We start from the raw sequence: 27,186 nt of genomic DNA, 5'->3' as shown, positions 1-27,186 counted from the left end.
GGAAGAGATTGGAGGGAATTGGTATAGTTTTTAATGATTTAATTTCTTTAATAAACATAGGCCAATTCACATGATCTACTTTTTCTTTTGTGACTATTGGTAGTTTATGTTTTATAAGGACCTAGTCTCTTTAAGTTATCAAATTTGAGGGCATGATAAAATTCCTCTATTTTCCTTTTAATGTCCATAGAATCAGTAGTGATGGGTCCTTTTTATTTCTAATATTAGTAATTGCTATCCTCTTACTTTTCTTCTTGGCTATCCAGCTTATAAGTTTATTGATTTTATTTATCTTTGCAAAGAACCAGTTTTTGGTTTTATTGATTTTTCTCTGTTGATTTGCTGTTATCAATTTCATTTATTTCTGCTTTAATTTTTATTATTTCTTTTCTTTGCTTATTTTAGGTTTACTTTCTTTAATTTCCCGAGGTAGAAGCTTTGTTGTTGATTTTATCTTTCTTTTTCTAATATATGTATTTAGTACTTTAAATTTCTTTCTAAGCACTGCATTTGCTATATCTCACAAAGTCTGATAAGTTGTATTTCCATTTTCATTTGTTTCAAAATATTTATAAATTTCTCTTGAGACTTCTTTGACCTTTGTGTTATATAATCACATGTTGTTTAATCCCCAGCTAAACTTCTATTATTCTAGTTTAATTTCACAGTGGTCTGATAGCATATTTTGTATTCTTTCAAATTTATTCTAGTGTGTTTTATGGCTTGAGATATGACCTATCTTTGTGAATATTCCATGTAAGCTTGAGAAGAGTGTTTATTCTGCTGTTGTTGAAGGAAGTATTTAATAAATAAATGTCAATTAGATATAGTTGATTGCTGGTGTTGATCATTTCAACTGTGTCTTTATTGATTTTCTGCTTACTGAACCTGTCAACTACTGATGGAAGGGTGATGAAGTCTATAACTAAAATGGTGGATTTGTTCATTTTTCTTTGTAGCTTTATTACTTTTTGCTTCACATATTTTGACACTTTTGTTAGATGCATACATGTTAAGAATTGTTATGTCCTCTTGGAGAATGGGCAACTTATCATTATGTAGTACCACTCCTTGTCCCTGATAATTTTCCTTGTTCTGGAGTCTGCTTTGCCTAATACTAATATAGATACTCTAGCTTTCTTTTGATTAGTGTTAGCATGCTATATCTGTTTCTTTCCCTTTCTACAAAATTTATCTTTGTCTTCATATTTAAAGTGGGATTCTTTTTTTGTGGGGGAGGGAGAAGGAGAGGGAGAGAAAGAATCTTCAGCAGGCTCCATGCCCAGTGCAGAGCCCGATGGGGGCTTGATCTCATGACCCTGAGATCATCATCTGAGCCAAAATCAAGAGTTGGATGCTTAACTGACTGAGGCACCCGGGTGTGCCCCTAAGGTGGGATTCTTGTAGACAACTTGTATTTGGGTCTTTTAAAAAATCTACTGACATGTGAATGTATTTATTAGACTATTCACATTTAAAGAGATAATAATGTAGTGCATTTAATGTCTACCATATTTGTAACTGTTTTCTGGTTGTTGTCTTTGTTCTTTGTTTTTTGATCTTCTCCCATTTTTCTGCTTTTTCTGATTTTAATTCATCATTTTGTGGTCAGTCATTTATGGTAAATCATTTTCTCTCCTCTTAATTAGAAAATTATTTTTTTTTAGTGGTTACCCTCGTGTTTGCAGTATACATTTATAATAAATATAAGTCCACATTCAAATAACATGCTGTTTCATGGGAACTCCAGTTATCTTATTACACAGTAGTCCCGTTTTTTCCCCTCTTATCCTTTACATTGTTGTCATTTATTTCTTTTATCCATATGCTATAATCACCCAGTACACCCATATTTGTAACTGTTTTCTGTTTGTTGTATTTGTTCTTTGTTTTTTGATCTTCTCCCATTTTTCTGCTTTTTCTGATTTTAATTCATCATTTTGTGGTCAGTCATTTATGGTAAATCATTTTCTCTCCTCTTAATTAGAAAATTATTTTTTTTTAGTGGTTACCCTCGTGTTTGCAGTATACATTTATAATAAATATAAGTCCACATTCAAATAACATGCTGTTTCATGGGAACTCCAGTTATCTTATTACACAGTAGTCCCGTTTTTTCCCTTCTTATCCTTTACATTGTTGTCATTTATTTCTTTTATCCATATGCTATAATCACCCAGTACACCCATATTTGTAACTGTTTTCTGTTTGTTGTATTTGTTCTTTGTTTTTTGATCTTCTCCCATTTTTCTGCGTTTTCTGATTTTAATTCATCATTTTGTGGTCAGTCATTTATGGTAAATCATTTTCTCTCCTCTTAATTAGAAAATTATTTTTTTTAGTGGTTACCCTCGTGTTTGCAGTATACATTTATAATAAATATAAGTCCACATTCAAATAACATGCTGTTTCATGGGAACTCCAGTTATCTTATTACACAGTAGTCCCGTTTTTTCCCCTCTTATCCTTTACATTGTTGTCATTTATTTCTTTTATCCATATGCTATAATCACCCACTACACACAGTAGTCCCGTTTTTTCCCCTCTTATCCTTTACATTGTTGTCATTTATTTCTTTTATCCATATGCTATAATCACCAGTGCTATTATTACTTGGAAAGTTATTAGATCAATTAAGAATAAGAAAAATAAACAATTCTTTTTTTTTAAGGTTCTATTTATTTGACAGAGAGAGAGACAGCAAGAGGGAATAGGGAACACAAGCAGGCGGAGTGGGAGAAGGGGAAGCAGGCTTCCCGCCGAGCAGGGAACCCAGGGAACCCAATGTGGGGCTCAATCCCAGGACCGTGGGATCATGACCTGAGCCGAAAGCAGATACTTAATGACTGAGTCACCTAGGCACCCCAGAAAAATAAACAATTCTATTTCACCTTCATTTATTCTTTCTGTGATGTCCTTCATTAATGTATGTGTTAGTTTCTGACTTTTTCCTTTTCTTTGAAGAACTTTAAAATTTCCTGCAAAGAGGATCTGCTAGTGGCAAAGTCCCCCAGTTTTTGTGTGTTTGAGAAAGTCTGTTTCTCCTTCACATTGGATAATTTCACTGGATACAGAATTCTAAATTTGGGTTTTTTTCTTTCAACCTTTAATATACTCCACTCTATAGTCTTGTTTGTGTGGTTTCTGGGAGAAATCTGATGTAATTCTTATCCTTGTTCCTCTATAGGTAAGGTATTTTTATCCCCTTCTCACTTCTTTCAAGATTTTTTTTCTTTGTCTTTGGTTTTCTGCAGTTTGAATATGATATGCTTTGGGGGTTTATCCTCCTTGGTGTTTTCTGAGCCTCTTGGATCTGTGGTCTGGTGTCTGGTATTAATTTTGAGAAATTCTTGATTAATTGTACTTCAAGTATTTCTGTCCTTTTCTTTCCTCCCTTCCTCCTGCCCTCCCTTCCTCCCTTCTTTCCTTTATTCTCCTTGTGGCATTCTCATCATACAAATGTTATACTTTTTTGAATTGTCCAGTAGTTATTATATATTTTGTTCTGTTCCCTGTCCCCCTCCCCTTTTCTTTTTAGTTTGGGAAGTTTCTATTGACATATCTTCAAGCTCGCTGATTCTTTCTGCAGCCATGGCTGGTCTACTGATGAGTTCATCGAAAGCATTCTTCATTTATGTTACAATGTTTTCAGCTTTGAGCATTTCCTTTTTATTCTTTTTAGAGTTTCCTTCTCTTTTTGTACATTACCCATCTGTTTTTGCACATTATTTACTTTTTTTTTGTCAGAGCTCTTAGTTATTTTAACTCCCTACTTGATAATTTCAATGTGTGTGTCATACCTGAATGTGGTTCTGATATTTGCTTTGTCTCCTCAGATGGTGGGGTTTTTCTTTTACTTGTTTAGAATGGTTTGTAATTTTTGTTGAAAGCCAGACATAGTGTTTGAGTAATAGGAACTGAGGTAGGTACTTAGGCTTTTAGAGTGAGGTTTTTTTTGTCATTCTGGCTAGGAGCTGGGCTCCGTCTAATGTTTCCTACAGCTGTAGGTGCCAGGGATTGCAGTTTCTTCTAATTTCCTTTTTTTTTTTTTTTAATATTTCCCTACCTCATTGTCTTTGGGTCTTCCTAAGAATTCCCCCTTAAGTAAAGTTCGTGACTTGCAACTTGCAACTTTTTCAGTTATAATCCACTGCTAACATACTGAAGCCTCATTGATATGGTAGGGTTTTGAGGAGGAAAAGCATTATAAAATCTTATGATTAGGTCTCATTTTTTTGTTGGGCCTGAGTCCTTGGGATGTGACTTTTTGAAGTGTTTTTAGTCTCTTTTTTATTCCTCCTTACATAAGACAGATGACTAGAGAAGGCTAGAGATGCCAATTGCTCTTCCTCCAGGTCAGATAAGGCTCAAGTACTTTTCCTTGGAGTGCAGGCCTGTATCCAGGAGAATGCTTTAGGGACAATACAAAATGGTTACTCTCCTCTCCCCTCCCTCATCTAAAACACAGGGGTATTTTTAAAAATAATTTTCCTCATGAGAACCTGGTAGAGTTCCTAGAGTTAAAATCTATACAAGTATTGGGGCCCTTGTAAGTATGGACCCTCGGTTTTGGGGTTTTTTTCTCTCACTTCACTCCTTTTTATTTTGGAACAGTATTTTATTCCATGGTATCATTATACATTCATCCAGTGAGAGGCATCTGGACTGTTTTAAGGTTGAAATTATTATGAAAAGCTCTGCTATGAACATTGATGAACAAGTCTTTGTGCCCATCTAAGTTTTCATTTCACTTAATAAATTTCTCTTAGTAAATATCTAAGAGTGAATGTGCTGCTTCTGTGGTAAGTCCATGTTAAATGTAAAAAGAAACTGCCACACTTGATTTAAAAGCATTTGTATCATTTTACATTCTCCAGCTATATATGAGAATACATAATTTGTCCAAATCATTGCCAACACTTGTAATTTTTCCAAGTCATTGTCAACACTTCCAATTTTTAGCCTTTTTAATTTTGGGCTTTCTAGTGGGGGGAGTAGTGGTATCTTATTGCAGTTTTATTTTGCATTTTCCTGTTATTTAATCATGTTGTGATCTTTTCACGTGCTTACTATTTCTTTACCTCTTTTGGGTGAGTGTCTTTTGCCCATTTTTAAAGAATTGATGTAATTGGCCTAGAACATAGTAATTTCAGGTGAATAGCATAATGATTCATTATTTGTATATATTGAGAAATCCCCACAGTAAGACTAAATGACATCCATCACCACAGAGTTGTAATTTTTTCTTGTGGTAAGAACTTACCAGACCTACTCTCTGAGCAACTTTCAAATATATGGTACAGTATTATTAACTCTGGTCACCTGCTGTACATTACATCTCTAGAGCTTATTTATTTTATAATTGCAAGTCTGTACCTTTTGACTACCTTCACCTCAGGGGTTTTTCACTTTCAAAGTAGTCCATACTCACCCTCCAACACTTTGTAAAACTTACTATTTAATTCTTCCTACTCCTAATTGGCTCTGATACCTCTGTTGTAGGTAAGCTGATCTCAGCTGTGTTTCTCTGTATTTACCTCTCTCTCCAGATTTGGGGTGGTTATTTGCTCTGCTACCTCAGTTCTCTGGTGGATCTAGGAAAAGTCATTGGTTTTTACTTTCTTCAGCCCTTTTCTTGTGAAGATGGGAGTGATGACTTCCTAGCTCTTTGCATATCGAATCTAAACCAGAAATTATAATTATCTGTTAAAGAGATTAAAAAATCCTTTATAATTTTACCATTTCTGGTATTTTTTACCAGCATGTGTAGCTTCAAATTTCCATGTGTATCACACATTTTCTTCTAGAAGAACTTCATTTAACATTTTTTTTAGTGCTAGTATGCTGACACTGAATTCTGTCAGTTTTCTTTTCTTTTTTCTTTATTTTTCTATATTTTTTCTTTGTATTTCTATATTTTCTTTATTTTTTCTATATTTTCTTTCTTTTTTCTTTCTTTTGACCTCATAATTGAAAGATATTTGTGGTGGAAATGAAATTCTGGAATGACAGATATCTTTCAGCACTTTAAAGATGTCATTCTGTTGTCTTCTGGCTTGAATCATTTCTGCTAAGGAATCTCCTCTAATTTTTCTTTTTTTTCTAGATACCTCCAAGATTTTCTTAATATCTTTTTTTTCCAGCACTTGGACTATAATGTGTGCAATCCATATACTCTCCCCCCTCATTTGGGGTTCTGAACATTTCTTTGATTTGTGATTTCTTATCACATATTAATTATGGAAATTTCTCAGTTATTCTCTCTTTTGGTGACTCCAGTTATACAGAAATTAGGCCATTTGATAATGTTCCATAACTTTTGAATGATTTTCTGATTTTCACTCATCTGCTTGTTTCATTTTGGATAATTTCTATTTACTTATTTTCAAGCTTACAATTTTTTTCCTCAGCTGTATTCAGTCTTCTGATAGCTCCATCTAAGAAATCCTTTATCTTTGATAGTTTTTTATTTCTAGTATTTCCATTTGATTTTTTAAAGTAGTTTCTGTCACTCTACTGAAATTTTCCATCTGCTCATTTATGTTATCTTCCTTTTCCACTTGATCCTTTAATGTTGTGCAGTGACCTGTTCCTCATTTTAGTCTGAGACCTTATCAAAATCACCTTTACCATTCGTATTTCTACCAAAATTCTGTCCATGGTGACTTAGGTGTTCTCTAAGAAAATGGAAGTTTTGTCTGTAGTTCTTTTCTTCCTGAGCTCTTACCAGAATTGCCTTTAAGTGTCCTTTCATGGCAGTCTAGGCTTTTTCTAGCATGTGCCTCAAACTCTTTCAGCCTCTACCCATTACCCAATTCCAAAGCTGCTTCTGCATTAAGTATTTGTTACAGCAGCACCCCCACTTCTCAGTACCAGTTTTCCTCTTAGTGACTTCAGGCTGCTATAACAAAATACCATAAACTGAGAAGTTTAAAGAGCAGACATTTATTTCTCACAGTTTTGGATGCTAAAAGTCCAAGATCGAGGTGCCAGCCTGGTCATGTTTTGGTGAGAACTCTCTTCCAGGTTGCAGACTGCCATCTTCTTGTTGTATCCTCACATAGTGGAAAGAGCTGTCTAGCTCTCTGGTCTTCTTATAAGGGTACTAATCCCATTCATGAGGGCTCCACTCTCATGATCTAATTACCTCCCAAAGGCTCCACCTCCAAATACCATCACATTGGGTTTAGGGTTTCAACATAAAAATTTGGGAGGGGCACAAACATTCAGTCCTTTACAGGTGGAAACCAGGTGCAAGCTTTTCAGAGTTCTCTCCCAGTGAGGTCACACAGAATGTACTTAATTCCTCCAGCAACAAGTTATGGCAACTTATATGAAATGTTGTCTACCAAGGAAGCTCACCTGAGGCTAGGAATTGAGGGTCTTTCTTGGGGGTCAGTATGGAGGCACACAGTACTTGTGTGACTGATGGTGGTCACTAAAATTCCAGATGCCCATAAAGAAATCAGGTGTTCAGCATACACCACATCATTTATACGGTGTAGGCACAGTGAGCCTCTTTTCTCATTAAGGGAAAGTTTTGCCAGGCAAGTTCCCAGATGATACCAAGGCCCACCCTTGCAAGTAGGTTTTTCTAAGTGTAGCAGTCTCAGGCCTGCTATGTCAAGTCTTGCCTACACACATATATAATGTGTATATGTTTGTGACTGTGCCCTATAAATAGTTTCTTGGATTATACGAGCCGAGGTCTATTGATTAAGGGTACAGGAACTATATATTTTGAAATAGGCATGCTCTTGTAATTACTGGCATATTTACTAAAGAGAGAGAGGAGGTAAGAGGGAAATTAAAAAAGGAAGAACAGATGGATGGACAGACAGATGGACCTGATGTTGAGGGAATATGCCAAAGCAATTAATGTCATGAATGAAACAAACAGTAGAAGATTGTTTATTTTGGTACCTAAATAGCAGAAGCATCTAGGTAATGAAATCATTTTAAAATGATGTTTTTAGTAAGTAGTTATTTTTACTAGTGCCATTCTAACAATTGAAAAAATATTTGCTCAGAGTGTGGCTCGTGGTAAGTATGTCAGTCCCTGGGTTGCAAGTGGCTGAGCACTGTTGACACAGAATTCCAGTGCTTTTTAAAATACAAACAAGATGGTAAGGACCCAAGAGGGGTGACAGTTCTTTCTCATTTCTGATCGGTGGATAACAACTATTTTTTTTTTTAATGTTAAGCTTCCACTAGTAAGTTGATTTTTTAAATTGTTCTTACACAATCCCCTCAATGGGTTTTATTTTACTTTTATTGAAGTAGACTACTTATCTGTTTATGGCCTTTAAAAATTAGCTTTACTGAGGTATAATTATTTTGGAAAATCTTCATCTTGTGAATAAAGACAGTTTCAGTTTGTCCTTCCCCACCTGAATACTTTATTTCTTTTTCTTGCCTGATTCTGTTGGCCAGAACTACCAGTGGCTCTTGAGATAGCGCTTCAGCACTTCACCCCTCCCTGCTCTGTATCTTCCAAGCCTCACACACACATATTGCAGAGAGTGACTAAGAAGCCACTGATCAAAAGTGGCATTTCCTAAGGGTAACTTTACTTTCTACATGAATATTGGTTATCTTCATAATTGGAAAAATTTATTCCTTAAAAAAAAAACACAGCTAAACTAAAACCAGTTCTTAAATGGAGTAAAACATGCTAAATACTAATGGTCCAAGAAGCATGCCCTGAGAATTTGGTCACAGGAAATATAGATTCCACAGGAAGGAACTCTTATTCCTGAGGTGACTTCAGGTAGGGCAGTAGGATACTCAGTCCTGGGTATTTGGGTTTCTTTCCTTCTTTTCTCTCTAGGTCAACATAGGTCTCAGAGAGAGTGGATCATGATAGAACTTTCAAAAGAATTAGAAGTGCTTAGCCCTGGACATTAGAATTACCAGAACAAGGTGATGAGCATGTCATTTCAAATTCTATTTTGGCATGTTCTATCCAACATAAAGTCCAATATGCAGGAATGGTCTTTGCGGGCATCTGCTTTAGTTCTGAGAGCATTTGAGGCAGACTGAAAATAACACCTTAACTGGGCCTTTGAGAATATGTACAGTATTCATTGGCTCTTCTATGTCACTCTAACTCCTGAAGAAAAATGTCCTGCTTTAGTTTCTTGGGCAAACCAAACACTTGTGTTTCCTTCCTCTTATGAGCACATGGGACCACTTTGTGCCATATTGGAACCTTGTCTATCCTCAGTGCTGTATCCTAAACAAGTACTAATTTTTTTTATATTTTCCCCTTCTCGGGGCTAATTCTCTGATTTTCTATACTACAGCAACCTTCTTTAGGAATTGGAGGGAAACTTTTAATTTAGGGATCTGACCTCTGTGACTTCCCAGAGTTCTTGACATGATGGTGCATACACATTTTTCATGGAATTAACTAATTAGTTAATCCATCAAACATTTCTTGAGTGTCTAGAATGTGCTAGTCACCGAACATACAAAAATGAAAAAGTTAAAGTTCCTGCTTTCACGGTGTTTATGGTTCAACTTGGAAAGATGAGTCCAGAAATCATTGTGAAAAAGGAAATTATAGGGGAAGCACTGCTGGGGGCTTACTTAGTCAAGCATCGGAGGAAGTGGTAATATGGTTAAAAGTTTTCACTATATTTCTTTAAAATTTTATTTTGCATTATAATAAATGATTCTGTTTTTATTATGTAATTTACTTTTGTAGACTTTATAGACCACCTAGGCTTTAATACATACTTGTTGAATTGTATAATCTTAAACTATTGCTGATTTACTATAGTAGCTGCAACTCAAAAACTGAATTAAATGTTAATCAGCTTAATTAAGATATCCTTTTGTCTATCTGTCCTAAGACATACTAGATAAAATGTAAGATAAGAGAAATTTATCCATTTTGACTGTTCTATTTCTATAGGCCTATCTCAAACTCATTGCACTAATAAGTGCCAGAAATGGGCATGTGTTTCTGATCAAAGTTGTTTGCTCTGGGAGCACTACTGACTTCTATGAAAGATGTGAAACTGGGGACTGTTGGTTTGGATTAATATGAATTTCAGTCTACTCATCGGTGTGCTAGAGAGATCTTTCGTGTATGTAGGGGCGTATTTATATAAAGAGGACAAGTTGGAGTATAGGACCATTCATATGTTTATTTGGTGGAAATATGTAACATGTAACAGCATGTAACATATTTAAAACCTGGTATTTAAGTAGGTGTCTCTCCAGTTATCAAGGAGTATCTTGGAATTACCTAACAAATTTCTAAAGAAAATTCATTTTATTTGTCTTTAATTAAGATTGTATCATTTTAAATATTTTTAGTTCATGTATTTGAGAGGCAGAAAGGTGAGCATTATTCTTAGTGGTTCTTAGTTACCAGTGAGATCTTTAACTTCTCAGTTCTGCTTCCAGGGAAGGCTCACCACTGAAGTCCATGACCACATCACCAGTCATGAGGCCGCCACTGTCCTTTTAAAAAGAAAAGATTTTTTTCCCCTTCGACAAAGTACCATTTAAAAAAATTAAAAATGTGATGCATTAAAATTTGAGATGAAGCCATGTTAGAGACTTTATTCAATTTATTGATTAATAAAGGTATCAAGAAGATGGCAAAGGTGGCTCAGAGAACATTTGAGGATCCAGATTTTTATAGGCATTTGGAATAAATGTTAGAATAAAAATTCTAGGTTAGATTTAGAAAGTCTGGTTTAATATCTGACAGGGCAATATATGATAATCTTTGATGTTATATTTCCTATAAGAAATTATTTGTATCCCTACTGGTCAAAGATCTGTAGGTTAACATGTAATTTTACTAAGTCTAGGATTTAAACAATGAGTTGAAGGTATAATTCACTACATAACTGAATAATCCTTGGGAGGGCCTGTTAAATATAATCCTCATATAACATTGAAAGGAAATGCCACTTACCTTTTTGCCTTCCATCCATGTTTTAAATAATCTCTCTTAACATCCTATAGCTCAGGGGTACCTGGGTGGCTCAGTCGGTTAAGCGACTGCCTTCAGCTCAGGTCATGATCCCAGGGTCCTGGGATGGAGCCCCACGTCGGGCTCCGGGCTCCTTGCTCAGCGGGGAGCCTGCTTCTCCCCTGCCTGCCGTTCCTCCTGCTTGTGCTTGCTCTCTGCTCTCTGTCCCTTTCTCTCTCTAGCTCTCTCTGTGTCAAATAAATAAAATCTTTAAAAAAATATCCTATAGCTCAAAGTTTTAAAATATGTGTTTCAAAATATTAACTTTTAGATTCAGATTATAGTAACCCAATATCATTTGCAGGTAGCTAATGGAGAGGTTGCCAGGCAAAAAACATTCTAGGTTTTAACCAGTGGGAACAACATAACATGATTTTATAGGCCTGTTATGGCAAAGGTTAGAAAAGAAAAAAAATGCTTATTCTGTCTGAGGATTTTTGATAGATTGAACATGAACTACTTGAAGACAGACTCCTCTTTAGTTAGTTCTTGTCCGTTCAGTGTTGAATCCCCAACACCTAATTTAGCGTAAGTGTGGCATTAAAAGTGTTGGGTCACTGAGATGCAGTGACTGACTAAAGGTCAGTAATAATTTGTTAAAGTTGTGAAAACTCGAGTTGTCTAATAGAAATTCCTTTGCATTGTATGTTCGACCAGGTGAACAAGAATTGTGTGCTGGCCCCAGGATACCAATCAGACCTTCGGCCTGACTCTCAGGGCAAAAGGCTTGGTACCTCCAGAAGCCTTTTATCCACCTCATCTGGGCATGGGGACATGTCTTCATACAGGAAGGCCGCAAAAGACTCTGGTAAATTCTTGTGCCTCACATACTTTAGGGGGTGTGAAGAGCAGGAGGAACCAGAACAGTGCTTCTCAGACTATAAATATAAGTGGGAACCCCTGTGGATTTGTTAACCTGCAGATTCTGATTCACTGGGTCTATATGGACACACAAGATTGTGCACATCTAACAAGCTGTCACACTTGTTAGTTGAGTGGCGAGGATTAGATTATGTTTTATTTTACTCTTTCCAAATAACATTTTTTCCAATTATGTAAATAATAATATGTTACATATATAACATGTAATATATAATTATATATAGTAATAAATATATTTATTGCAGAGAATCTGGACACAAACACAAAGAAGGTGGCTTTTGGTACATGATACTAACAGTGTTCTAATGAGACGCCTCTGTTTCCCAGTGACCCATACTGTCGTCTTGTCTCCAACATTGGTGGCATTTTTCAACATTTTTCATTTTTCAACATTTCTTTTATACCTTTCATCATTCTCTCCAAGTTCAGCCCAGCTTCTGCACCCTCTTCTGTCCTGCCCTCCTTGTCCTCAGTGTTGCTCCCTTCCTCAGAGGGCTAAGCCAGAGCTCTACAGAGGGTCGTCCTTGCTGGACTGCTTCTCTAGTCTTGCAGCTCTGACTCCAGAAGTCCTTCTGGTCCTGTCTACATCCTGAAAGACCCGGAAGCAGCTTGCTTTCTCATTGTGATACTACTTATCTGAGCACATATGTGGTTTCCAGTTTTTTTTTCCTTCCATTATAGACATTACTTTTATTATTTTTTTAAAATTTTTTATTGTTATGTTAATCACCATACATTACATCATTAGTTTTTGATGTAGTGTTCCATGATTCATTGTTTGTGCATAACACCCAGTGCTCCACGCAGAACGTGCCCTCTTTAATACCCATCACCAGGCTAACCCATCCCCCCACCCCTTCCCCTCTAGAACCCTCAGTTTGTTTTTCAGAGTCCATCATCTCTTATGGTTCCTATAGACATTACTTTTGACAGCATGTTAATATTTATGGATTTTATTCTTGAGCTAAATTCTTTCGGGTAAATTCTCAGGATTGGGATCCTTGAGCTAATGGGTCTGAATCTTGTATTGCTTTTTACTCTCTATTGCCACATTATTTTCCACAAAAGGTTAATCCTATTATCAACAGTATATTAGTTATACTATAATCTCCCTTTGTTATCACAGCAAGAAGGTAATTTAGTTGTTATGAAATATATCTTGAGCCTCTTTTTTTCTTCCATTTCTATGATTACTGTTCAGGACTATTTATTTCATTTTGTGTAACTTGATTTTTTTTAAAAGTCTGCTTGCTGCTTTTTCCTTTTTGAGATAACTATGCACTAACAGTTTCATCAATTATCTTCTGACCTTCTACTTAAGAATCTGATCAAATTGTTAATTTTTACTGGAGTCTTTTTAAATATAATTTTGAATCCGTTTCTTTCCTATTTTATGTCCAAACACATCATTCCTTTATTTTAGGTTTTGTGAAAAGGACAAAAAGAGCACACAAAAAGATAGTTGAGGCACCCATTTACTTAAGACCTTTGCAATACTATGCAAGTGACCAAATTGGATGGGTTTCCTTAAAAGAAATTATAATGAAAGTAGTAATTGTCATATTCTATTGGCAGAACTTTTTATATTCTAAATATATATGGTAATTTATAGCTTTGTTCTTTATTGCCACCTTGTGAATGGCCTCTCTTCCCAAGAAAGAGTGTGCTTTGCAAAATGGCTTTGCAAAACATATAGATGGATTTCAAGTCCACAATAAGAGACAGAGCAAGAACCAAGTTACTTTAAGTGAATTAAAATCTTTAGCCACAGACACAGTTCCAAAGTCACTTATTAGAAGCATTTATAGTTTTCATGGAATTCCAGATGGAATTTTTTTTCTTTTCTGGGCTTCCTTAAGCCTTTATTTATATCCTTATTAGAGTGCTTGTTTTATTGTCTCACATTATAGTTATTTTTATACTTCCCTATAGAAGGACAAACTTCTAGAGGATAAAGGTTGAGTCTTTTTCCTCTTTGCTTAAACACACTCAGTGCTTTGTATATTGTATATGTTTAATGTTTGTTGAGTTAAACATTATTTCAGAGCTGCTTTTAATGGTGGAAGAAAGCAGAGAATAGGAGAGGTACTACTGATTTGTAGTTTCTTTTCTTTTTTTAAAGATTTTATTTATTCATTTGACAGACAGAGACACAGTGAGAGAGGGAACACAAGCGGAGGGAGTGGGAGAGGGAGAAGCAGGCTTCCCGCGGAGCAGGGAGCCCTATGTGGGGCTCGATCCCAGGGTCCTGGGATCGTGACCTGAGCCGAAGGCAGACGCTTAATGACTGAGCCACCCAGGCGCCCCTGCTCTGTAGTTTCTACAATATATTATCCTTTAAGAAATGACAGATTAGCAGTTTTGATTTCTGGCAAATTTTATTCCAAACATTGTTTGTGAACCCTTAGGAGAGGATGAAATGATCTTTAAGAACAGAGTTTCACTAAGAACAAGACAAGTTAAACCAGCTTCTTTTATTCTAGGGCTAAATTCTTTCTTTAGGATAAATTCTCAGGATTGGGATACTTGAGCTAATGGGTCTGAATAGAGTAGTCTAGAGCAGCCCTGGATCAAGAAGAAGCTTTCCTCATCCCGAGAGGATAAGTGTTCTTCTTCCTGGCCACCCTAAGATTAGGATGACCCAAACCACCAAACCCCAGGGAATTCTTTGCTTGGAGCACTTGATGGCCCTAAAGCCTCCCCTGGAATCCAGTGAGATAGGTGCTTGAACTTAGCAGTGCTTGCTGATGTCAGAAGTCATCCTTTTTGATTCTGAAAGTGGTAGAATACTCAGGAGATTCATTTACCAGGTTAACTAGTTAACTAGTCACTTAGATGTCCTCTTGGGAAAGTCTGTGTGAAGATCCTCAGCCTTCTTCATGTTTTAGGTTCCTTAAAACTTAGCCACAATGACCTGAAATTTCTGGTCATCTTGTTGCATCAGGTCCAATAGAATTTGAATTATACAGAACCATGTAGGACCTGAGCTAGCTAGCCCAGGGTTTATGCTACTCTCTCTTAGTTCCTGAGTATCCTGGAAGAGAACACAATTCTTATTATAGTAAATGTCCGTGCCAAAACACACCACTGGCTTCTTTATGCCAGTTTACCTTTAGTTCTTGTAGTCAACCCTACTTTTTCTTAAGAGATATTTCTTTCTCACCATCCCCCCCATGTGTCTGAGAAAGGGTGACATTTATATCTTGTTTTTAAGGCCTTTGAGTTCATGCCCACCTATTAGGAAGCCAGATGGGCTATTTAGAGGAGTCACTGGAAAGTACTTTTGGTTCTGTGCCTCGTGTGGGTAGAGTGACAGGCTGCATAGCACCCAGATGCTGAATTTATGTACAGCAGGCTATGAAATCACTCCACACATCTTTTACAGTAATTATGTCCTTCCCTCTCGTTCTCCTCTATCTAGAACCATCCTGACTCTGGCCATTGGTTGAGGAATCTCCATCCACAAGAAGGATTTATAGGATATAAATACACCAGGGGCTGCTACTAGGCCTCAGCTGATACAGCATTGCTCACCATTGGGAAAATCCCACAGGCAATCTAGACTTGCTCAACTCCCATGAAATCTCTATTATGTGAACCTTTTAGGAAACCACATTCTGGATTCTTCCTGAATCACTGAAGTAATAAAGGTGACCACCTCTCTACTACCATAACTTCATTCATTCACGTTCTCCCTATCTCTTATTGTTCCTGACCACTCCCACGTGCCCATGGATACTGTCATGCACCAGGACTTTCAGAACATGCTCTACAAACAGCCTCCTCCAAGGCCTGCTCCAGGGCCCGAGCCAAGGAGAAAGGCTGGACACCAAAGGAGTTCATAGGAACTTGAGGCTTAGACTTTCTTAGGGACAGTATCTCAGACTAGGCAAAAAAGGGACAGCTTACCTTATCCCAAGGCTAGGGAATCTAGGAATGAGTAGGGTGGGACAAGGGGGTATTCTGTCAATCCTCGTACTTTTAAACATTCACGTCTGCCCCTAAGCCACACATGAGCACACATAAAATTGGATCTCTGGTGTCTTCATTTTCATGGGCCTCATTAATTTATGGCCTTATATGCCTTGTATATAAGGCCATAAATTACTTACTCCTGCTCTTCTAGCTTACCACGTCATATTTCAGTCCTTGAACTAGTACTCCTTCTCTAGTTTTGACCTGTTACTTTCCTTCTTTGATTCTGATTTGGACTCTTCTGGCCAAGGGATTTTCATGGTTTTGAGACAATACCATTTGAGTTAACTAATCTAGAATCCATGATGGAAGGGCACTCCCCCACCATCCTAACAGAAAAGCTTTCCATGTTGCCCAACACCTTGTATTTGTCCAAACCTGGGAAAAGTACCCTTATTGCTAGAGAAACATGTAATAAGATGGACCACACAATGACAGTTGATAGCAAAATTTCTTGTTCTGTAGACATTTATCTAGTGCATGTTCTGGCCTGGGCACTGTATTCTGGGTTGGAAGTAGGGAAGTAGAGAAAGCATGGTCTCACCAAGAAGATTACAATATACTGTGGAAATTTGTATGCAGGTAAATTGTAATACAAATGGTAATTCTGTAATAGTCATATCAGAAAGGTGCTATAGTAATCTCAGCAGATTTGGAAAAGGAACTAAAGGTAAAACATAGTAAGAATAAAATTAATGTTTTTTGCTTATTATGTTATAAAAGTTTATCTCGGAGTATGACCAGGGTAAGCTGTGCTTCAAATATACTTAGGAGACAAGAACCTGAGTGATCCTTGCACTGAAACTTGGTAGATTGAGCACCGGCTTTAGCGTATGATCCCTCTGGAAATCCTACTGAAGGGGAAGTGAAGGAAGGAAAAGATGTAAACCCGCAAAAACATCTTGACAAGAGAGGAGACATTAGCAGATGAAAAAGGCTAACCATTCTGGAAAAATGGAAGGGAGGCGGGCAATGCCTTTAGCAGAGCAGAGCGGAAACCCAGCTGCCAGAAAGGGATGGGGTAGGAGAGCTGCCATTTAGAAACTACCAGATTTCTGCATTGGAACTATGACATGTTCAGGAATTGAAGGTGCTGAGTGAAACAGGATAATGTTTAGAGTCTGTCTTAGAACTTTTTAGACACCTAGGTTTCTTCTGTTAGCCTGAGCAGCAAGATAAATATCTTTCCCTCACCTTGGCAGACAACAGGAGGCTTACTCTGTAGAGGTGACTGTGGAGGAGTTGGTTTGGATTGGAGGTTGGCTGAGCTGGAGTGGGAGTGGGCTGCTAGACTGAAAACGGGGAAGTAGTTAAAAGTCTGCACTTAACATGAGGTTAAGACTCTTCCTCCCTCCTTCCCTTCAACTGGCCTTTTTCCCTCCATTCAGCTCCAACAAGGCTGGCGGCTAGATTTATACTCCCCAGGCAGGAAATCAGAGGATTTCTCCCTGGGGAAACTGGCTGGCCCGAGAGAAGATCTACAGACTTTGGAAAGTTCTCAACTGAAGGACAGTGTGTTTTGACCCCCTCTCTCTTTGAATTTTCATATAACAAGGACTGCTTACTACTAGTCAATGAGCCGCACAGCCACATACACAGCTCCTAATTACCTTCTTAATATCTCAGTGTGATGCATGAATGAATAGCCAAAGGTGACCAGGTATCTAAGGAAAGCCTTTGAGTAAAATAAACGAATGGGAAAAAAATGAATTCAGAGACAATGCAGGTAGAAAACAAATAAGCAAATACTGTAATTAATATGCTTAGAGAACTAAGAAACAATACTGCACCAAGAAATGTGAACAGGTTGGTCAAAACAAGGACTGTTCAATAAGCAGAAAGAGCTCTGAGAAATGTAACAACTATTAGCAGAAATAAATATCAGAATTGAATATAAAGTTAGATCTATTTTTCAGAAAATGGGATAAACAGATAGGAAATAGAAAAAAGATAAGATTAGAAGATGAATCCACGATAGCTTGCACTAACTAATAGGAATTAAGGAAAAAACAGCGATCGAGGAGCTCCTTACTGAAGAAAAATTTCCAGGTGGAAGGACATGAGTTTCTAGATTTGAGAGTGAGTTCAAGTACCAGCAAAACAAAAGGCAAAAGAGACACCACATCAAGGAACATTACTGTGAAATTTCCAAACACAGGGAGAAAATCCTGTATGTTTCCAGTGAGGGAGAATAAAATGGGTCACAGGTAAAGAAATGTGCTCTTGATTATTATGAGCTTATCAGAGTATCTCAGTGGAAGCCACAAGAAAGGGTTTCTCAGACATGAAGTGTCATCACATTTATTTTCAGTGTAGAACAAGAAAGGAATTGAAGGGAGTGAAATAAGGAACTAGGGATGTCAACCCTGGGAAAGAGAACCTAACAGTAGATGTTACACCAGTGAGCCAATGTGCCAAGAGCAGTTGTGAAGGGACGCATTCTGTGGTGCTCCAGAGTGCAGGAGTGGAGTCAAAGATTACACAGCAAGACTGGCCAAACGTGTTAATGGCTTGTGCTATTCCAGGATTAAATCGTGATTGCCTGACACAAGCCGATACAGGTTTGAATAGAATCATACAAAGGAATCTCTTTGAGAGATTGCTAGACTATTAAGTATAAAATCTAACTAGACCATGAGATGCGATTATGACAATAAATGGCATTATATAAATAAATTAGTAGAGAGGAAGCTGTCTGGTATAAGCACAAAAAGTGGTCAGTAAATCTAGCAGGTTTTTGTTTTAATTTTAAAAAAGTTCTTAACATAGCCCTGCATTTCTTTAAAGGTTATTTAAAAAGTACGGTCTAGTGAACTTGAAGGTTCTTCATTTATTCAAATCAAATTTTGAAAGCTTCTGATTTGACAAAATTCTCAAAAGCATTGTAGACAAGTAGACACAATCCCTTTTTATTCTAAAGGTCAAAATCATATATTCTTGACAAATCACTGTGCGTGCAAGTGTCACTTCATTTAGCTACATTGTATTAGCGGAAAGCCCTTGCAAATATAGAAAAACCCTGTTTCAAATAATTTATTCAACTCATTAATCAGGGAGTAGTGCCAGTTGAAAGAACATTTTGAGGAACAAAGTATGTACTGTCTATTAGGGAAGGCATTTTGAAATAAGTTTCTGAATTAGAAATAAAACTGATTAATGTTCTACAGGGCATTGAAACCATAACCTTTTAAGTCAGACAGGCATCTTAACAAAATGATATTATTAAAGTAATAACTTCTGATATAAATATATGACCTGCAATTTTGGTTATTTGATTATTATTTATAACTAATTGTGTTATACCTCACAAACTGTTTGACTCAGTAGAGCTTTATCAAGTTTGAAAGCCTTTGAAAGGGCAGAGGGATAGAAATCAGGGGAGTTCAGGATAGTCCCTTAGATTTCCATTTTATGAATGTCTTAATTTATTAATTGTCCCAAAACTGAAGGACATTTTGTTTTTCTCCCCAATTTTTATTGTCCTAAACAGTACTACAATAAACATCCTGTCCTTTGATCAATTTTTACATGTGTGAGTATTTCTGAATGAGAGATATATAGAGGAGGAATTTCTGGTTAAATTTTATGCACGCTTAAAGGGGATTGATACTATTTCAATTTACTTTCCCTTCAGCCTATTTCCCTAAACCCTCATCAACAGTGAATTTTATCCATTTTAATAATTTTTCTCAATTGATAAAGTGATATCACACTATTTTAATGTATGCTTTCCTGAATGCTAGCAAGGTTATCTTTTTTATTTATTTGGCTATTTCCATTTCATCTGAATTTTCTGTTCTTGTCTTTTTAAAAAAAATTTGTATGTTCTGTAATGTTATCTTGAATATATAAATCAAAGATCTTATCGTTTATTTTCTATTTTTATTGAAATACAATAAAATACTATCCCAATATAGTTTATTTTATACACATGTAGTAAAGTACTCATAAGTGTAAAAGCTCAATGAATTTTCACAAATGGACTGCACCTTGTGTAACCAGCACTCAGATCAAGAAGCAAGACATTATCAGAATCCTAATATATCTTTCGAGTCTCCTTTCAGTTACTTCCCTTTCTCGAAGGAGATCTACTACACTTCTAATACCATAGTTTAATTTTGCATGTTTTTGAACTTTATGTAAATGGGAGCACATTTTATGTACTCTTTTGAGTCTGACTTCTTAATGTTATATTTGTGAGATTCAAACATGTTGCTCTATGTAGTTGTGATTTGTTCATTCTTCCTGCTGAATAATATTCTATTCAATATACTACAGTTTATTTATCCATTCTATTTTAGGTGAATACAGTGTTACTAGTATTGATTACAATATGTTATAATGTTATAAACATCTCTGTAAATGTCTTCTGGTGAATATATATACTTGTTCATGTTGGGGATATACACAGGAATGAAATTGCTTGTTCATAAAATATGCACCTGTTAAGGTGTAGTGGATGTTGCCTACCAATTTTCCAAAGTGCCTAATCCACCAGCAATGTTTGGAAGTTTCAGTTGCTTCACATCCTTAATAGAACTTATTTGTATTTTTCATTTTGTCAGCCTAGTGGCTGTGTAGTAACATTACATTTTGCTTTTAATTTCTATTTCCCTGTTGACTCGTGAAATTGGGTACTTTTTCATGAGTATTGGCCACTTGGATATCCTCCCTTATCTGTTCTTTTTTCTGTTTTATCTGTTCAAACACTTTTCCCATTTTTCTATTGAGTAGTCTGATTTTCTTCCTATTCATTTGTAGAAGTTCTTTGTATATCATTTAAATGAGTTTACTATAGGACATATGTATTGCAAATATCTTTTCCCCCTCTATGGTTTACCTTTTGACTTAACTTTTCTTAAGAGTTATGTATGTATACATGTATGTATGTAATCTCTACACCCCATGTGGGGCTCGAACTCATGACCCTGAGATCAAAACTCATGCTCTTCCAACTGAGCTAGCCAGGCATCACTGCCTTTTTATTATATAATGGTATCTTTTGATGAGAAATTCTTAATTTTAAGGAAGTCCAGTTTTCCAATGTTTTCCTTTATGGCTAGTGTTTGTTTAAGAAATATTCACTTTCTCAAGGTCATGAAGATATTTTCCTCTAAAAACTTATTAACTTATCAAATTTAGATCTATGATCCTTCTGGAATGAATATGGATATTCAATTGAACTGGTACCAGGTATTGGAAGACTTTTTTTTAAATATGTTCATGAGGGGTATTGGTGTTTTACTACTTTTGTTTGTTTTTGATAGCAGGGTAATTCTGGTGTCACAAAATGTTTTTGAGAAGTATTCTGTCTTCCTGTATTTTCTGGCATACTTTGTGTGGAATTGGTATTATTTATTCTTGAAATACTTGGTATAAGTGAAGTCATAGAGCCTTAAAAGTTGTTTGTATGTCTTTTGCAAGATTTTTGACCCAAATTTTCAACTTCTTTATTTGGATTTTCTATTTCTTGTTGTATCTGTTTAAAATTTGTGTCTTTACACTGGTGAAAGAAATCAAAGAAGACATAAATGAGTGAAAAGTTATCCCATGTTCATGGACTGGAAGAATTAAAATTGTTAAAAATATGTTTACTAGCCAGAGTTGTCTACAGATTCAGTGCAATCCCAATAGACATTTTAATGGCATTTTTTTACAGAAGTAGAAAAAACAATCCTAAAATTTACATGGCAATACAAAAGACCATCACACTTTGTATTTCAAGCTATATTATAAAGCTGTAGTAATCAAAACAGTATGGTACTGGCATAAAAACAAATATAGACCAATGGAACAGAACTGAGAGCCCAGAAATAAACTCATGTATATGGTCAACAATATTTGACATGAGAGCTAAGAATACTCAGTGGAGATAAGGCAGTCTCTTCCATAAATGGTACTAGGAAAATTAAATATTCATATGTAAAAAAATGAAGCTACACACACACACACACACACACGTGTTATTCAGCCATAACAAAGAAGGAAATCTTGCTATTTGCAGTGACATGGATGGATCCTGAGGGCATTATGCTAAGTGAAATAAATCAGAGAAAAAGACAAAACTGTATGGTTTCGCTTATATGTGGAATCTATAAAAACAAAACACAAAACACAAAATCATAGAAAAAGAGATCAGATTTGTGGTTACCAGAAGAGGGGGTAATGGGTTGGGGGAGGAAATTGGATGAAGATAGTCAAAAGGTACAAACTTCCAGTTATAAGATAAGTGCTATGGATGTCATGTACAACATGATGTCTATCTGGTTATCACTGCTGTATGGTATATATGAAATTTGTTAAGAGAATCTATATGAGATGATGAATAGTAACTATACTGATTTGATAATCATTTCATGATATACATAAGTCAAATCATTATGTGGTACACCTTAAATGTATACAATGCTGCATGTTGATTATATTTGAATAAAACTGGGAATTGATCAGTGGATGAGTGGATAAAAAATATGTGGTGTATTCATACAATGAAATATTACTCAACCTTGAAAAGGAAGGAAATCCTGTCACATGCTACAGCATGGATAACCCTTGAGGATATTATGCTAAGTAAAATAAGCCAGTCACAAAAAGATGAATACTGTATCATTCCACTTATGTGAGGTATTTAAAGTGGTCAAATTCATAGAAACAAAATAGAACGGTGGTTACCAGGTGCTGGGGGGAGTGGGAAAAATGGAGTTGTTTAATGGGTATTAAGTTTAAGATTTGCAAGATGAAAAAGTTCTGGAGATCTGTTTCACAACAGTATGCATATAGTTAACACTACTGTACCGTATACCTAAAGATGGTTAAGATGGTAGATTTTATGTTATATGTTGTCTACCCCAATTAAAAAAAAAGTTGGAGGGAGTGCTAGGGTTGGAAACTTATCATTTTGTACCCATTGCAAAAGACTGAATCAGGCAAAAAGCAACAATGGATGCTAAATCTAGGTGAAAATTTCAGTGGAGAGCAGGATGTGTGTGGTCGCAAAGTGTCTCCCTATAGACTGTGCATTGATTGCAAGATAGGATAAAATAAAAATATTCTATAGGAGAAAAATTGGACTTAAATCGGTGGTCAAAATTAACATCACTAATGAGGGAGAGATGGACAGTGTAAGCCTTCAGATGTGAAACGCTGAGAAAGGAGCCTCACATATGCGGTATTCCAGTTGAGAATGAATAATCTGAATTTAATCATAAGGAGACCTCAGGTAAAAGTGAAATAAGGAGGATTCTGTTAAAAACAGTGGAACAGAGGGACCATATTCTATTAAAATGCACATGTCCAAAAATTTAAAAAAGAATTTGTGTCTTTGAAGAAATTTATTTCCCTAATTGTTAGTTTTGTTAGCATAAAAACTTCTATATTAGAATAACTTTTGATTTATAGATAAATTGTAATAGTACAGAACATCTGCAATACCCCTTGTCCAGTTTCCCCTGTTGTTAGCATCTTATATTTCCAGGGTTCATTTGTCAAAACTGACCTTAAAGAAACTGGCCTTGGTATATGAGAATTAACTAAATCCCAGACTTTATTTGAATTTTACCATTTTTCCCCCATTCATGTTCTCTTCTCTTCCAGGATGCAATGCAGGATATTACATTGCATTTAGTCGGTATGTCTCCCCAGTTTCTTCTGGTCTGTGACAGTTTCTCAGTCTTGTTTTCCATGACCTTGACAGGCTTAGTGGCCAGGTATCCTGTAGAATGACCCCCAATTTACAGTTGTCTGATTTTTTTTTTAATGATTAGACTAGAGTTATGGGTTTGGGGGAGGAATACCACAGAAGTGAAGTGCTCTTCTTGTCACATCATATAAGAAGGCACATGACATCCACATGACACCACTGATACTGTTAACAGTCATCATTTAGTTAAGGTGGTATTTGCCAGAGACGTTTTCTCTGCTGTAAAGTTACTGCATTTCCCTTTTCTCACTCTTTGGAACTGAGTCACTAAGTGTAGCTTGCCCTCCTGGGTGGGGAATTGAGCAAGAATTAAGCTCTACCTATTGGAGGAGGGAGTATATATACATTTTGGGAGGTTATTCTGTAAAGAAGGTTTGTCTCTCCTCCCCTACTTATTTATTTGATCATTTGTCTATATGAGTATGGACTCATATTTATTTTATACTTCATTATAATCCAGTTTTTATTTACTTTAGTGTTCCAATTGTTCTAGCTCTGGCCCTTGGAAGGTCTTTCAGGTTGGCTCCTATGTCCTGTCCTTTCACATATCCCATTCTTTAGTTTTTTTGAGCACTTCACTACTTTATTGCATTACAAGATACTCCAGGCTTATCTCAAGTGTCCTCCTAGCCTGGCCTAGATTCAGCCATTTCTCGAAAGAGATTTGTTTTCTTTTATTGGAGAATAGTATTTAAGAATCAAGATATGGACACTGGGCTTGTTTGTTGCTACTGTAGTATCATTGTTTCTGGCCCCTGGATAGTTCTTTTTAACAGACTGAAAAATAATCACATGGTTTAATGGAATAAATCTTGAAAAAATGTAAATGAACAAAGTGAATTCTCCAAATGTTAACAGTAATAACCAACACACTAAATGCTGAGCCTTTTGTGAAGCACTGTCCTGAGTGCTTCAGGTATACCTCAGCTGATCATCATAACATCCTTATGACACAGGCACTGTTGCTATTTCTGTTCTATAGATGATGAAACTGAGACATAGATTAGGGAATTTGACCAAAATCATGCACCACATAAATGACAGAACTGGGATCAAAGAGGTGAAATTCAAATGTGATATATAACACTTGGAAATTACTGATTGGACAAATTCAAGAGAAAGATGCTGAGAAATTATAGGATTAATCAGTGAATTTTGAGGAAATCCAATTTATCAGGGTTTTTTTGTCCTTCATGTTTTTTGTGTACTAAGACATATTTGCATACTTGTAAACATTTTTCTCCTGTTTGTTTCTAAAATTTTATAGTGTTAGCTGTTAGATTTATATCTCTGATTTATTCCTTTTTTTAATGGGGTAATATAAGTATTGAGTTTTTTTTTTCCATGTTATTTCAGCATCACTTTTTGAAACATCTGTCTTTTCTCCATGAAATTACCTAGGCCCCTTTGTCAAAAATCATTGAATATATGTGTAGAATTATATGTGGACTTTTTATTCTCTTCCATTGCTTTATACTTCTGTCATTATTCCAGTGTCATAATATCTTATTATAGCTCTGTAATAAGTCTAGAAATCAAGTGGTTAAGTCTTTCAGTGTTGTTCTTTTTCAAAATTGTTGCTATTCTAGGCTCTTGGCATTGCATATACATTTTAGAATTAGTTTGTCAGTTCTACAAAAAACTCCTAATGGGATTTTGATGGAGATCACTGTGGGGGAATTTGACATCTTAGCAATATCGAGTCTTCTAATGCAAAGGCAACGTATATGTTTCCATTTATTCAGGTATTCTTTAATTTCTTTCAGCAATGCTTTGTAGTTTTTTTTTTTTAAGATTTTATTTATTTATTTGGGAGAGAGAGAGCAAGCAAATGGGAGTGAGAGAGAGAGCAGGAGTGGAGGAGCAGAGGGAGGAGAAGCATGCTCCCCACTGAGCAGGGAGCCCAATTTGAGGCTCAATCCCAGGACCCGGGATCATGACCTGAGCCGAAGACAGACGATTAACCGACTGAGCCACCCACATGCCCCAATGCTTTGTAGTTACCAGTGTACAGGTCTTAAGCAAGTTTCAAGTATTTAAGGTTTTTACATTATTAAATTTTTAAATTTTAATTTTAGATTGTTCCTTGCTAATGTAGAAATACAGCTGATTTTGTATTCTGACTGCATATCCCACAACCTTGCTAAGTTTATAATTTCTAAAAACGTTTGAAAATAGATTCCTCATGATTTTCTGTATAGACAATCATACCATCTTTGAAAAAGAGCTTCATACATCTTTACTTTAAACTTTATTGTTATGTTAATCACCATATGTCACATCATTAGTGTTTTTATTTTTTTAATGATTTTTTATTGTTATGTTAATCACCATACATTACATCATTACTTTTTGATGTAGTGTTCCATGATTCATTGTTTGTGCATAACACCCACTGCTCCACGCAGAATGTGCCCTCTTTAATACCCATCACCAGGCTAACCCATCCCCCACCGCCCTCCCCTCTAGAACCCTTAGTTTGTTTTTCAGAGTCCATCCTCTCTCATGGTTCATCTCCCCCTCCGACTTACTCCCCTTCATTCTTCCCCTCCTGCTATCTTCTTGTTTTTTTCTTAACATATATTGCATTATTTGTTTCAGAAGTACAGATCCATGATTCATCAGTCTTGTACAATTCACAGTACTCACCATAGCACATACCCTCCCCAATGTCTATCACCCAGCCACCCCATCCTTCCCACCCCCCACCACTCCAGCAACCCTCAGTTTGTTTCCTGAGATTAAGAATTCCTCATATCAGTGAGGTCATATGATACATGTCTTTCTCTGATTGACTTATTTCACTCAGCATAACACCCTCCAGTTCCATCCACGTCGTTGCAAATGGCAAGATCTCATTCCTTTTGATGGCTGCATAATATTCCATTGTGTATATATACCACCTCTTCTTTATCCATTCATCTGTCGATGGACATCTTGCCTCTTTCCACAGTTTGGCTATTGTGGACATTGTTGCTATAAACATCGGGGTGCATGTACCCCTTCGGATCCCTACATTTGTATCTTTGGGGTAAATACCCAGTAGTGCAATTGCTGGATCATATGATAGCTCTATTTTCAACTGTTTGAGGAACCTCCATACTGTTTTCCAGAGTGGTTGCACCAGCTTGCATTCCCACCAACAGTGTAGGAGGGTTCCCCTTTCTCCGCATCGCCGCCAACATCTGTCGTTTCCTGACTTGTTAATTTTAGCCATTCTGACAGGTGTGAGGTGGTATCTCACTGAGGTTTTGATTTGGATTTCCCTGATGCCGAGCGATGTGGAGCACTTTCTCATGTGTCTGTTGGCCATTTGGATGTCTTCTTTGGAAAAATGTCTGTTCATGTCTTCTGCCCATTTCTTGATTGGATTATTTGTTCCTTGTGTGTTGAGTTTGATAAGTTCTTTATAGATTTTTGGATACTAGCCCTTTATCTGATATGTCATTTGCAAATATTTTCTCCCATTCTGTCGGTTGTCTTTTGGTTTTGTGCACTGTTTCTTTTGCTGTGCAAAAGCTTTTTATCTTGATGAAATCCCAATAGCTCATTTTTGCCCTTGCTTCCCTTGCCTTTGGCGATGTTTCTAGGAAGAAGTTGCTGCAGCTGAGGTCGAAGAGGTTGCTGCCTGTGTTCT

At 36.3% G+C, this 27,186-nt stretch overlaps 1 protein-coding gene across 10 annotated transcripts in view; it reads left to right on the top strand.

The window, feature by feature from the left end:
* Window positions 1-27,186, top strand: part of PTPN20 (protein tyrosine phosphatase non-receptor type 20) — a 124,475-nt gene that overhangs the window by 9,353 nt on the left and 87,936 nt on the right. For 7 of the 10 annotated variants that reach the window (XR_004819663.1, XM_035724348.1, XM_035724346.1 and 4 more), the window contains one exon: window positions 11,651-11,801. The exons of 2 other annotated variants lie outside the window; for them this stretch is intronic. Coding sequence is in view for 6 of the 8 variants with exons in the window: in XM_035724348.1 (XP_035580241.1) it covers window positions 11,768-11,801 (34 nt within the window). In the remaining 2 variants the exon portion in view is untranslated. Of the gene's footprint in view, window positions 1-11,650; window positions 11,802-27,186 lie in introns of those variants that run through there. One more of the 10 variants, XM_027594834.2, reaches the window with a different exon arrangement.

This window comes from Zalophus californianus, chromosome 15 (assembly GCF_009762305.2).
Source record: "Zalophus californianus isolate mZalCal1 chromosome 15, mZalCal1.pri.v2, whole genome shotgun sequence".
Taxonomy (NCBI): Eukaryota; Metazoa; Chordata; class Mammalia; order Carnivora; family Otariidae; genus Zalophus; species Zalophus californianus.
The sequence above is the reverse complement of the archived record's forward strand: the minus strand, read 5'-3'. Positions and strand labels throughout refer to the sequence as shown.